General features: G+C 44.9%; 1 protein-coding gene across 1 annotated transcript in view; it reads right to left on the minus strand.

Moving 5' to 3' along the window:
- The window catches only part of LOC126442686 (uncharacterized), an 84,688-nt gene extending 70,297 nt beyond the window's left edge, over nt 1-14,391 (minus strand). The window contains exons 1-2 of the mRNA XM_050090739.1: nt 14,226-14,391; nt 4,595-4,838 (exon numbers count right to left, since the gene is read on the minus strand). Of these exons, the coding sequence (XP_049946696.1) occupies nt 4,595-4,838; nt 14,226-14,391 (410 nt within the window). The remainder of the gene's footprint in view (nt 1-4,594; nt 4,839-14,225) is intronic.
- Nucleotides 14,392-14,948: the final 557 nt, after the last annotated feature.

Below are 14,948 nucleotides of genomic sequence, written 5' to 3' on the forward strand. Positions count from 1 at the left end.
CAGGAAGTTTCAGACATATACTATTCAGACTTTGTAAATATTAAATGAACAAATACAAAGCTTAACATGTAGTTAAGGAAGTCCGATCTCAACCAAGTCCCAACGTGTACTCTTTTACACAATGGTCCGCCACCCTACTTATAACTTTTAGGACTTTTTCTTCTGTCGAACAAGCCACAATTTCTCTATTAAAACTAAAATTGTGGTGTCCTACATTGGTTCCTCTATTGAAAACTCTTCCAGTACACTAGCAGAAATAATTCTCCATTCATTGTTACTCTTGTATAATGTTGTTTTGGAGTGGTCCGTTTTACTTTCGCTAGCTGTACAGGTCCTGGACACATCCACCTGCTTGGCGGCAAAGAGTGTATGCCACGAAAATTGGGTCTAACGCTCAGTTTCTTCCCTTTGTATTCTTACAATAGCTTCCCAAAAAGTTTCTGTGGCCACCATCTGATCACACCATGATGACTCATTGTACATGGGTGCTCGGTCGCCTTACCTCACCACAATGATTGTCATTTGCTCCTGCACACTGCCACGAATTCTGATGTCTGTCTTTGATTGAAACTTACTCTTGTGTATCTTGTGATCCCTAAGTCTCATCAACACAGGATACATCGAATGATCTTAAATAAATGACCACATTCATTATAACAAGACGAGTTATATTGACCTATTAGTTGAGTTGGTTGAGCACCATGTTTGAATATCACATGCATGGGTAGTATGGGATGGGTTCTCATGTGTCCCCACTCAACAGTTGTGTGGGGGCTGCCCATCGTTCTGCAGCTGACTTCCGTTGAGTGCACTGCATGTGTGGGACTTTTCATGGGTCTGTGACGTCAGCAGCCAGTGGGCATTGAAAAGTTTCAATTGATTTGTAATTACCTGTGCACGTGTACTGCAAATCATACTAGGTAAAGAGGTACAAGACGTGACATATGAGAGACGGTTTAATTACACATATAACGATGGATATCATCTGAATGTTTTCTACAAAAGAGGTTCCAGAGACAAATAAATTCATTTATAACATACGCACTTTACAATTTATAGCTTTTAGTATAATCATGTCACCAAAGGCATGGGGCATTCAGATTGTTGATTTTGAAGAGACATGTTGACTGAGATAATTATATGATCCCTGACTCATAATTAAGATAAGAGAATCAATTTAATTGGAAATTAATTAAACTAAACTTGCATAGGAAGACAGATCCACTGACAACATTGCAATATGAGCTGGCTGCGGATAATAAGAAATAGACACATTATTCAGATTGTAAGATTATTATTTTTCTTGTTGAAAGTTAAGGTTACCTAGTTTTATACTTGTGTCCCTTGGGGTCTGGATGTTGTCTACGTGGTGTCCTCAGAATATCGAGTGCTGGGTTCGGAGCCGAACTCAGCTGTAAAGTCGTGTCCCGGTTAATGAGATTCTCCGCAACCTCAATCTCAATAGATTCTTTGCTGACGCTGTCCCAGTATCTCGATATTTGTGTTAAAATATTGGCACCATTATACTTCATAGAATGATTGAGTACCAAACTATGCTCGGCAATCGCTGACTTGGTTGCCTGTCTCAGTCTGGTATGCCTTTGGTGCTCCTTGCACCTGATGCCAACGGTCCTGGACCTCTGGCCGATGTATGCCATACCTCATTTACAGGGTACGCGGTAAACGCCCGGTTTCTGTAGACGCAGGTCATCATCCTTCATCACTCAAATGACGACAATCGGAAGATAAAACGTCTAGCGCAGCTGGGGCGCCATTCATAACTTAGTTCAGCTATACTGACAACGGGTAATAATCACAAAGTGCGCGCTCAGCGTTCGGAACAGCCGCGGCTAGAATGAAACGCCACAGCCGTTGCTATTGGTCGGCGCACGCCACGGACAGAGTGCCAGACGCGTAGCGGACCCCAGAGGGAACGCCTAGCACAACGTAGGCATAAATACCAGCCTCGTTCCACACTGGAATCAGTATCAGACTGAAGAAGACTGAGAGTCACGCAGTAGGAATATTGTGCAGGAAAGCCGCGAAGAACCGGCAGAAACCCGATTTATCAACATGACAACTTACGGGAATTCAGCCAGGTAATATTTTCAGCGACCGTCCATATTTCGGAGGGAGATCACCCCGCAAATTTCAAGGCATAAACTGGGCAGCATGTGCCTTGAAAATGGCGGGGGTGTACTCCCGCCGAAATACCGGCGGTCGCTGAAAATATTACCTGGCTGAATTCCCGTAAGTTTTTTGATAATTGTATACGCCAGGAGAAACTCAGGTCTCAAGGGATGAAAATAGCCGCAGTCAAAGCGCTGCATCCATGTGATCCTTGTTCGACAGTGAGGCACCTCGCATTGCCCAGTAGATCAGCCACAGTGCGTGATAAAATCGGCTTAGTCTGTATGTGATACAGCAGAGGAAAATGTGAATTTTGTTCCAGGAGAAATGGAGGCCACTGCTGAGGCTCGATGCGGTGTCGTAAGGAGTTAGCATCTTGTCTCTTAGGCTACGACAAATGTGTTGCCCAGTCTTCTTACTAATGGACATTAGTCTCGGAAGATAGAAAAAATAAGTGACAGCACGCAGAACAGTTTTAAGAAGAGGCGAACATGTTTAGATGTACACTACTGGCAAGTAAAACTGCTACAACACGAAGATGGCGTGCTACAGACGCGAAATTTAAGATATGCAAATGATAAGCTTTACAGAGCATTCACACAAGGTTGGCGCCGGTGGCGACACCTACAACGTGATGACATGAGGAAAGTTTCCCACCGATTTCTCATACACGAACAGCAGTTGACCGGCGTTGCCTGGTGGAACGTTGTTGTGATGAATCGTGTAAGGAGAAGAAATGCGTACCATCACGTTTCCGACTTTGACAAAGGTCGGATTGTAGCCTATCGCGATTGCGGTTTATCGTATCGTGACATTGCTGCTCGTGTCGGTCGAGATCCAATCACTGTTAGCAGAATATGGATTCGGTGGGTTGAGGAAGGTAATACGGAACGCCGTGTTGAATCCCAACGGCCTCGTGTGACTAGCAGTCGGATGACAGGCGTCTTATGCGCATGGGTGTAACGGATCGTGCAGCCACGTCTCGATCCCTGAGTCAACAGATGGGGACGTTTGCAAGACAACAACCATCTGCATGAACAGTTCGGCGACGTTTCCAGCAGCACGGACTATCAGCTCGGAGACCGTGGCTGCGGTTACCCTTGACGCTGCATCACAGACAGGAGCGCCTATGATGGTGTACTCGATGACGAACCTGGATGCACGAATGGTAAAACGTCATTTTTTCAGATGAATCCAGGTTCTGTTTACAGCATCATGACGGTCGCATCCGTGTTTGGCGACATCGCACATTAGAAGCGTGTATTCGTCATCGGCATACTGGGGTGTATCACCCGGCGTGATGGTATGGGGTGCCACTGGTTACACGTCTCGGTCACCTCTTGCTCTCATTAACGGCACTTTGAAGAGTGGACGTGACATTTCAGATGTGTTACGAGCCGTGGCTCTACCCGTCATTCGATCCCTCCGAAACCCTACATTTCAGCAGCATAATGCACGACCGCATGTTGCAAGTCCTGTACGGGCCTTTCTGGATACAGAAAATGTTCGACTGCTGCCCTGGCCAGCACATTCTCACGAATTGGAAACGCCTGGTCAATGATGGCCGAGCAACTGGCTCGTCACAATACGCCAGTCACTACTCATGATGAACTGTGGTATCGTGTTGAAGCCGCATGGGCAGCTGTACCTGTACACGCCATCCAAGCTCTGTTTGACTCAATGTCCAGGCGTATCAAGGCCGTTATTACGGCCAGAGGCGGTTGCTGTGGGTACTGATTTCCCAGGATCTATGCACCCTGAAACGTCCCCTTTGAAAAATTGTACAAGACTGTGCTTAAACCTGACACACAATATTTTTAGCGCAACGCAATCTGACTTTCAGAAATCCCTACAAAAGAATGGCCCTGACTAACATTAACCTATACGTTTCACAAATCACTTACCTCACAAAAATCTTCGTTACTCTAGCTACAGCAATAAAGCGAGCGCCACTACTGCCAGGTAAATAAAAGATTCAAACTACTGAAGGCACTAACTACTGATAGGCATAGTTAGCAAATGAAAGATTTTAATAGAGAACAAACAATGTATTTACCTTAATAGTCATAATATATATAGCAGTTCATGACAAATTTCAAAACTCCGCCATCTCTCTCCCCACGTCCACCACTGCTGGCGGCTCACATCCAACTGCACAACGCTACGCGCTATTCACATCCAGCTGCCGCTGCCCAACACTACAATGGCAGACAACAATGCAAACTAGACACAGACTGCATACAGCACAGCCAGTGATTTTTATACAGAGGTGGCGTTACCAATAAAAAAACCTAAACAGCCTAATTACAACCCAAATTGCGTGAAAATGTAACCACGTGTCAGTTCTAGTATACTGTATTTGTGCAATGAATACCCGTTTATCATCTGCATTTCTTCTTGGTGTAGCAATTTTACTGGCCAGTAGTGTAGGTTCAGCGGTGCTGGCCGCAACTGGTGTACGTACCCCTGTGCAGAGCAGGAGTCGATGCAGTCTGCTGCGATGTGGCACGGGAGGTCCCCGAGGAGTCGCCACAGCTCGTCCTCCGTCATGCCGCGGATCCCCTCCAGGGCGGCGCCGCACTCCACCCCTCCCTCTGCATCCTGCGGGGGTTCGCCTCTCGGGCTGGTCTCTACCAGGTGTGCGATAGCTGGCAGCGCGATGGACGGGGGCTCGAACATCTCGCACGTTTCGAAAAGCGTGTAATTACCTGCAGAACGAATTTCAGTCATACTGAGAACTTGCGCTGATCATTATACTAGAACTGACATGTGATTACATTTTCACGAAATATGGGTGCATAGATCCTAAGAAATCAGTACCCAGAGCAACCGCCTCTGGCCGTAATAATGGCCTTGATACGCCTGGGCATTGAGTCTGTCAGAGCTCGGATGGCGTGTACAGGTACAGCTGCCGATACAGCTTCAACAAGATAGCACAGTTCATCAAGAGTAGTGACTGGCGTATTGTGACGAGCCAGTTGCTCGGCCACCATTGACCAGACGTTTTCAGTTCGTGAGAGATCTGGAGAATGTGCTGGCCAAGGAAGCCGTCGCACGTTTTCTGTATCCAGAAAGGCCCATAGGGGACTTGCAACATGCTGTCGTGCATTATCCTGCTGAAATGTAGGGTTTCGCAGAGATCGAATGAGGGGTAGAGCCATGGGTCGTAACACATCTGAAATGTAACGTCCACTGTTTAAAGTGGCGTCAGTGCGAACAAGAGGTGACCGAGACGTATAAACAATGGCACCCCATACCATCATGCTAGGTAATACGCCAGTATGACGATGACGAATACACGCTTCGAATGTGCGTTCACCGCGATGTCGCCAAACACGGATGCGACCATCATCCGAAAAAATGACGTTTTGCCATTCGTGCGCCCAGGTTCGTCGTTGAGTACACCACCGCAGGTGCTCCTATCTGTGATGCAGCGTCAAGGGTAACCGCAGCCACGGTCTCCGACTGATACTCCGTGCTGCTGCAAATGTCGTCGAACTGTTCGTGCAGATGGTTGTTGTCTTGCAAACGTCCCCATCTGTTGACTCAGGAATCGAGTCGTGGCTGCACGATCCGTTACAGACATGCGGATAAGATGCCTGTCACCTCGACTGCTAGTGATACGAGGCCGTCGGGATCCAGCACGGCGTTCCGTATTACCCTCCTGAACCCACCGATTCCATATTCTGCTAACACTCATTGGATCTCGACCAACGCGAGCAGCAACGTCGCAATACGATGAACTGCAATTGCGATAGGCTACAATGCGACCTTTATCAAAGTCGAAAACGTGATGGTACGCATTTCTCCTCCTTATACGAGCCATCACAACAACGTTTCACCAGGGAACGCCGGTCAAATGCTGTTTGTGTATGAGAATCGGTTGGAAACTTTCCTCATGTCAGCACGTTGTAGGTGTCGCCACCGGCGCCAACCTTGTGTGAATGCTCTGAAAAGCTAATCATTTGCATATCACAGCATCTTCTTCCTGTCGGTTAAATTTCGCGTCTGTAGCACGTCATCTTCGTGGTGTAGCAATTTTAATGGCCTGTAGTGTACTTCCATCTACACCAACACTCGTTACCTCTGTAACTGAGACGCCATGAAAGCGCAAAACGACAAACATCAACATGGCACTAAGGTATACTGCATTCTTTCACAGGCAGAAGGCCACCACTTCACCTGAATGTCGGCATAGGGACCACTGCCGCTGCTTCTCTTGATGAGGGAGCAAAAAGAGGCAGGCTCGCAGTGGTGTGTCCTACTACGGCTCGGGATACAGGAGTGCCACCACATCATCTTTTCAGTAACTCAGTATTCTTGCTATGGCACCACGATTGCTGTTCAAATGGTTCAAATGGCTCTAAGTACTATGGCACTTGACATCTGAGGTCATCAGTCCCCTAGGCATAGAACTACTTCAACCTAACTAACGGGAGGACACCACACACATCCATGTCCGAGGCAGGATTCGAACCTGCGACTTAGCAGCAGCGCGGTTCCAGACTGAGCGTCTAGAACCGCTCGACCACAGCGGCCGGTGCGATGGCTGTATCCCCCTGTGGAGGGTCGAAGGAGAGCGGAGGTTGCCATGCTGCATTCGTCTTTCTTATACGTGTCCAGCACCCGCTAGATTTCCGACTTGTCTAGAACGGCTCCTATTCACAGTCGTCGACATATGTCAGAAGTTATCTTTCGACAAAATTAGTCAATGGCGAATATTGCCACAGCTGTACTGACGGAAACACGCAGAATTTGCAATATGTACAAGAAACAAGAGGAAACAATGGCAAAGGCAGACCTAGACCAAAGTGCTGGGGTCAACCATAGCAGTACCAATGCATATTCCGTTATGCGCTTTACCAAGTTGGGGAGGGAATACTTTGTCACCACCCTAAAAAAGATAAAAAAGAAAATTCTTTAAATGTTGTGGAGGTATTAAGAACATATTTTTTAAATGGGTATTTATGTGTAAGTATGGCCCAGAATTTCAAATTATTAGCAGTATCAGTGTGTTCTCAAATATGTGTACGAATGTGTGCTGGGGTATTTTATGGCGGCTACAAATAATTTAAAAATGCAAATTTCGGTTCTATTTGTTGACTTTTAGTCACGACGTACCCTTTCAACAGATAGTGATGTGTAAATAGGGTCCTGAACCTGAAAATATAGAATTTGTCATTCATTGTGGAATGTGTGATCTGGCATTAAGACTTTATTCCTTTGGATTAAGTTTAACTGAAAAATTTACAACATTTGTAGAATATGCTAGAAGAGTTAGTTAAAAAATAAATAACTTTTTCAGAATTTTAAAATCTTAAGTAACAAACTACTTTGCAGTATTTTCAAAAGGTGGGGATAAAGCACCCCACCAACCTCTCTGGCATTGTGTTATTTAAAAAAAGTGTAAGACAGGGATGTAGTCTTTCGCCCCTAATTTACAATCTATGCATCGATGAAACAGCGGCGGAAATAAAAGAAAGGTTCAACAGTGGGATTAAAATTCAAAGTGAAAAGATATCAGTGACAAGATTCGCTCATCGCATGCTACAGTAAAGTACAAAGAATTACAGAAGCTGATGGATGGAATGAAGAGTCTAATGAGTGCAGAGTATGAATTCAGAGCAAACAGCAGAAAGTCGAATATAACGAGAAGACGCAGAAATAAGAACAGCGCGAAAGTTGACAACAAAACATCAGAATTCCGCTACCTAGGCAGCAAAATAAGCCTTAACGGAGGCCATGAAAAGCAGAGTAGCACTGGGAAAAACGTGTACTACCAACCAAATATACCAGCATCAAACATAGACCTTATTTTGAGGAATAAATTTATGATAATGTACATTTGGAGCGCAGCGCAATATGGTAGTGAAACAAGGACTGTGGGAAAACCAGAGCAGAAGAGAATCGGAGTATTTGAGATGTGGTGCCACGGAAGACTGTCGAAAATTAGGTGGACTGGTAACGTAAAAAATGGGGAGGTTCTCTGCAGAATCGGCGACGTTCAACTGTACTTCCACAGCGAAGGGAGCTCTGTTAGCTGCAAGGTGTTGGCACACCTGCATGTCGCAATTTATAGACTAAAGCCTCTTATCGTGAACCCAAAATCCAGCCATAGTAAACATGACGTGATGGCATGTGTCATGGCAGGCGAAATGACATCATTTTACTTGACACTAAGCTATAAAGGTAGTTCCTTTCTTTTACATCCCTACTCTGCTTAGGATATATTCGCTCTGTTGTGCTATGATACGTTCATTTTTCATCCTGGTAGGTCATGGATCAAATTATTGAGGAACGGAAAGACTGGTAGAAGCTGACTCCAGGGAAAATTAGTAAGGCTTCCAGAGAGAAGAAGGTAAACGTGAAAGAGTGTTAACATCACTATTTATATCCATCTTTTTGATTTGTAGCTCCTTGTATTGGCAGTGTTCACAGTAAAAATTTTTGGATGTGAAGTCCACCAGTTATGCAAAACACCATTTTCCTCAGTACCTAAACATGTTTCACCACCACTGTGCCATCAACAGGGGTTTTCGTTTTTATTTATTCTTAACATTTGGTGAGCATGAATTTTCTGGATCACTTTTGTATTAATTATAACAGGAAGCTTGTCATGTTTTCGTGTGGCAACCACTTCCATTCTCGCAATCATGCTGAGATGTTGTGATGCATACGTAACTATAACAAGTATTTTCCACAAATAACGCAGTATAACGCTTTTCACTACACCAGAACACAGTGTGATTGTGGTTTGTTATGTGGGACACATACGTAACTATAACAAGTATTTTCCACAAATAACGCAGTATAACGCTTTTCACTACACCAGAACACAGTGCGATTGTGGAAAATACTTGTTATAGTTACGTATGTGTCCCACATAACAAACCACAACCACACTGTGTTCTGGTGTAGTGAAAAGCGTTATACTACGTTATTTGTGGAAAATACGTGTTATAGTTACGTATGCATCACAACATCTCAGCATGATGCGGAGAATGGAAGTGCTTGTCACACGAAAACAGGACAAGCTACCTGTAATAATTAACACAAAAGTGATCCACAAAATTCATGCTCATCGAATGTAAAGAATAAATAAAAACGAAAACCCACTGATGATGGCACAGTGGTGCCGAAACGTGTTTAGGTACTGAGAAAAACGATGTTTTGCATAACTGGTGGACCTCACATCCAAAAATTGTTACTATTTATCTTAGTAGACTGTTTCAAGGAAGCATTTATAAATTTACCAAAAACTTTCGGGAATATTTTTCCTGGAACACACTCTTTGAAACTGTAAGAGTATCAGCGATTAATATACAGAGCGAAAAGTTATCTACACACAGGATGTCCTTCGTATAGGGTCCGCCATCTTCGCTTATAAATTGGAACATCCAACCTACGCATCACTGTGTATGCAGATGCTTCAGCTTCATTGCGCTTGCCCAACGATCAATGTTTTGAACTTGCTTTTACACTCGCTCAAACTTTACTAACGTGTCATTATGCATGAAAATAGCTGCGGCCGTTTGTAATTGCTGTATTCTACGTCTACATCTACATGTACGTGATTACTGTGCTATTCAAAATAAAGTGCCTGGCAGAGCGTTCAATGAACCACCTTCATGCTGTCACTCTACCGTTCCACTCTCGAACGGTACGCATGAAAACGAGCACTTAAATTTTTCTGTGCGAGCCCTGATTTCTCTTATTTTATCGTGATGATCATTTCTCCCTATGTAGGTGGGTGCCAACAGAATGTTTCCGCAATCGGAGGAGAAAACTGGTGATTGAAATTTCATGAGAAGAATCCATCGCAACGGGAAACGCCTTTGTTTTAATGATTGCCACTCCAATTCACGTATCCTGTCAATGACGCTGGCTCCCCTATTTCGAGATAATACAAAACGAGCTGCCCTTTTTTGTACTTTTTCGATGTCATCCATCAACCCCAACTGATGCGGATCCCACACTGCACAGCAATACCCTAGAATAGGGCGGACAACCGTAGTGTAAGCAGTCTCTTTGGTACACCTGTTGCACATTCTAAGAGTTCTGCCAATGAATAGCAGTCTTTGGTTTGCTCTACCCACAATATTATCTATGTGATCGTTCCAATTTAGGTTATTTGTAATTGTAATCCCTAAGTATTTAGTTGAATTTACAGCCCTCAGATTTGTGTGACTTATCGCGTAATGGAAATTTAGCTGATTTCTTTTAGTACTCATGTGAATAGCTTCGCACTTTTCTTTACTCAGGGTCAATAGCCACTTTTCGCACCATACAGAGATCTTATATAAATCATATTGCAAGTCGTTTTGATCATCTGATGAGTTTACAGGACGGTAAATGACAGCATCATCTGCAGACAATCTAAAACGGCTACTCAGATTGTCTACTATGTCGTTTATGTAGATCAGGAACAATAGAGGGCCTAAACACTTCCGTGGGCAACGCTGGATATTACTTCTGTTTCACTCATTGACTTTCCGTCTGTTACTACCAACTGTGACCTTTCTGACAGGAAATCACGAATTCAGTCGCACAACTGAGGCGATACTTCGTAGGCATGCAGTTTGGTTAGAAGACGCTTGTGAGGAACGGTGTCGAAAGCCTTCCGGAAATCTAAAAACGAGGAATCAATTTGACATCCTCTGTCGATAGCACTTATTACTTCATGAGTATAAAGAGCTAGTTGTGTTTCACAAGAACGATATTTTTTGAATCCGTGCTGACTATGTGTCAATAAATCGCTTTCTACGAGGTACTTCATAACGTTCAAATACAGTGTATGTTCCAAAACCCTACTGCAAATCGACGTCAGTGATACAGGCCTGTAATTCAGCGGATTACTCCTACTTCCCTTTTTGGGTATTGGTGTGACTTTAGCAATTTTCCAGTCTTTAGGTGCGGATCTTTCTGTGAGCGAGTGGTTGTACATAACTGCTAAATATGGAGCTATTTTATCAGCATACTCTGAGAGGAACCTGACTGGTGTACCGTCTGGACCGGAGGGCTTGCATTTATTAAGTGATTTAAGCTGCTTTGTTACAGCGAGGATATTTACTTCTATGTCTCTCATCTTGGCAGTTGTTCTTGATTGGAATTCAGGAATATTTACTTCGTCTTCTTTGGTGAAGGAGTTTCGGAAAACCGTGTTTAAGAACTCTGCTTTCGTTGTTATCGCGCAGTGAAGGTATTGATTGCGTCTTGCCATTGGTGTGCTTTACGTATGACCAGAGTCTCTTTGGGTTTTCTGCCAGATTTCGAGACAGGATTTCGTTGTGGAAATTATTAAAAGCATCTCGCACTGAGGTATTCTTTTTCGATTGGCCTGTATTACAATTTCTGTGTCTCTATAACGATGTGCCAGATGTATAATTACAGAAAATACAAAAAGGGTGTAATTGCTACGTCAGGGTACGTGAGAATCTCTGCTGTTGGTAGTGTAGGCGCTGCTGAGAGGTTGGTGCCGCATCCTATCCGTGACAGTCCGCAACCGCTGACATCCACCTATTCTCACACATCTGCGAAGAGCTTAGTGTTCATTGAGGAGATGTAGAGTGTTCGTTGAGGAGATGTAGATGGATCACTTACATGCTCTCCATATCGTGCGTCATGATATCTTCTTACTCGTAAAAAGCTTGACGTAGTTCCTTGACTTAAACCATGTGCAGTTTCGTGAAGTAAAGACACTCACTGCCTGGCTGAGAATGTTTTACCTTGCTTCAAACCAGGGTGTGCAAGCCAAGTCACCTCTCAGTAGAAGATAAAAAAAGCACTCCGTCTTCAGGTCACGAGTGGCCTACCGAGACCACCCGACCGCCGTGCCATCCTCAGTGGAGGATACAGATAGAAGGGGCGTGTGGTCAGCACACCGCTCTCTCGGTCATTAGTTGATGGTATTCTTGACCGGAGCCGCTACTATTCGGTCGAGTAGCTCCTCAATTGGCATCATGAGGCTGAGTGCACCCCGAAAATTGGCAACAGCGCATGGCGGCCCGGATGGTCACCCATCCAAGTGCCGACCATGCCCGACAGCGCTTACATCTACATCTACATCTACATCAATACTCTGCAAGCCACGTGACGGTGTGTGGCGGAGGGTACCTTGAGTACCTACATCGGTTCTCCCTTCTATTCCAGTCTCGTATTGTTCGTGGAAAGAAGGATTCTCGGTATGCCTCAGTGTGGGCTCTAATCTCTCTGATTTTATCCTCATGGTCTCTTCGTGAGATATACGTAGGAGGGAGCAATATACAGCTTGACTCCTCGGTGAAGGTATGTTCTCGAAACTTCGACAAAAGCCCGTACCGAGCTACTGAGCGTCTCTCCTGCAGAGTCTTCCACTGTAGTTTATCTATCATCTCCGTAACGCTTTCGCGATTACTAAATGATCCTGTAATGAAGCGCGCTGCTCTCCGTTGGATCTTCTCAATCTCTTCTATCAACCTATCTGGTACGGATCCCACACTGCTGAGCAGTATTCAAGCAGTGGGCGAACAAGTGTACTGTAACCTACTTCCTTTGTTTTCGCATTGATTTCCTTAGGATTCTTCCAATGAATCTCAGTCTGGCATCTGCTTTACCGACGATCAACTTTATATGATCATTCCATTTTAAATCACCCCTAATGCCTACTCCCAGATAATTTATGGAATTAACTGCTTCCAGTTGCTGACCTGCTATATTGTAGCTAAATGATAAAGGATCTTTTTTTATATGTTTTCGCGGCACATTACACTTGTCTACATTGAGATTCAATTGCCATTCCCTGCACCACGCGTCAATTTGCTGCAGATCCTCCTGCATTTCAGTATAATTTTCCATTGTTACAACCTCTCGATATATCACAGCATCATCCGCAAAAAGCCTCAGCGAACTTCCGATGTCATCCACAAGGTCATTTATGTATATTGTGAATAGCAATGGTCCTACGACACTCCCCTCCGGCACATCTGAAATCACTCTTACTTCGGAAGACATCTCTCCATTGAGAATGACATGCTGCGTTCTGTTATATAGGAACTCTTCAATGGAATCACACAATTGGTCTGATAGTGCATATGCTCTTACTTTGTTCATTAACCGACTGTGGGCAACTGTATCGAACGCCTTGCGGAAGTCAAGAAACACGGCATCTACCTGGGAACTCGTGTCTATGGCCCTCTGAGTCTCGTGGACGAATAGCGCGAGCTGGGTTTCACACGGACGTCTTTTTAGAAACCCGTGCTGATTCCTACAGAGTAGATTTGTAGTCTCCAGAAAAGTCATTATACTCTAACACAATACGTGTTCCAAAATCCTACAACTGATAGACGTTAGAGATATAGGTCTATAGTTCTGCACATCTGTTCGACGTCCCTTCTTGAAAACGGGGATGACCTGTGCCCTTTTCCAATCCTTTGGAACGCTACGCTCTTCTAGAGACCCACGGTACACCGCTGCAGGAAGGGGGCAAGTTCCTTCGCATACTCTGTGTAAGCTCGAACTGGTATCCCATCAGGTCCAGTGGCCTTTCCTCTTTTTGAACGATTTTAATTGTTTATCACTCTGTCGTCTATTTCGATATCTACCACTTTGTCATCTGTGCGACAATCTAGAGAAGGAACTACAGTGCAGTTTTCCTCTGTGAAACAGCTTTGGAAAAAGACATTTAGTGTTTCGGCCTTTAGTCTGTTATCCTCTGTTTCAGTACCATTTTGGTCACAGAGTGTCTGGACATTTTGTTTTGATCCACCTACCGCTTTGACATAAGACCAAAATTTCTTAGGATTTTCTGCCAGGTCAGTACATAGAACTTTACTTTCGAATTCACTGAAAGCCTCTCGCATAGCCCTCCTCACACTACGCTTCGCGTAATTTTTGCTTGTCTGCAAGACTTTGGCTATGTTTGCTGTGAAGTTCCCTTTGCTTCCGCAGCAGTTTTCTAACTCGGTTGTTGTACCACGGTGGCTCTTTTCCATCTCTTACGATATTGCTTGGTACGTACTCATCTAACGCATATTGTACAATGGTTTGGCCCTCAGTAGAACATAAGCGTATTTTTTTACAATACTGAGTGAATCGATACAACACGGAAAGGTACTCACCGACACCTTCGCAGAAGTTGTTCCACACCACTAGTTCACCGTCGCTGCCGAAGCTGGTGCCGTCGTCGGTGAGGTTGGCGATTCGGCTGCAGACACAGTGGAGCACCGAGGTGCCGTTTGCTGCCAGCAAAGCCAGCAGCGACGCTGCCACGCCCGCTGCGTGCATTGTCAGCCGCTGACACTGAGGTGGGGACGAACACTCGCAGTGCGCGCTGCACGCGGAACAGACTGCCAAGGTGACGCCGAGCGTGGGGGGGGGGGGGGGGGGTCCTTCCGCAGGATGGCCAAACCGCAGCAAGTCCGGCGTCCCTCGCACGCATCACAGCCGTATCTCCTTTCTGCTGCGGGAGGGATCTGCTGACTACACAGAGCCGCGACAAAAACGTATTCGTTCGTTCGATTTGTATGCAGGTCTGTCACATGTTTCTAGGACGACAGTGAGTTCCACTAAGAGACTTACAGATGTTCAGAACATGGATGAGCAACAGGACTTTTTTGTTTTTGTTTGAGGGCGATCTTATCACAACTGCTCTCTCAGTTGAGTGAACAAGATCTTTTTCATATTTTGGTACGAAAGAAAGCAGATGGAACCTTGGGACACGGTGTATACCGCAAGGCAACGCATACAGATCTACATTTGCAGGCCACAAGCTGCCATCATCCAGCACAATGCGGCAGTGCATTACGTACACTAGTTCATAGAGCGCGTGTGGTATTTGAAAG

Source organism: Schistocerca serialis, unplaced genomic scaffold, assembly GCF_023864345.2.
Source record: "Schistocerca serialis cubense isolate TAMUIC-IGC-003099 unplaced genomic scaffold, iqSchSeri2.2 HiC_scaffold_1400, whole genome shotgun sequence".
In the NCBI taxonomy this organism is placed as follows: domain Eukaryota; kingdom Metazoa; phylum Arthropoda; class Insecta; order Orthoptera; family Acrididae; genus Schistocerca; species Schistocerca serialis.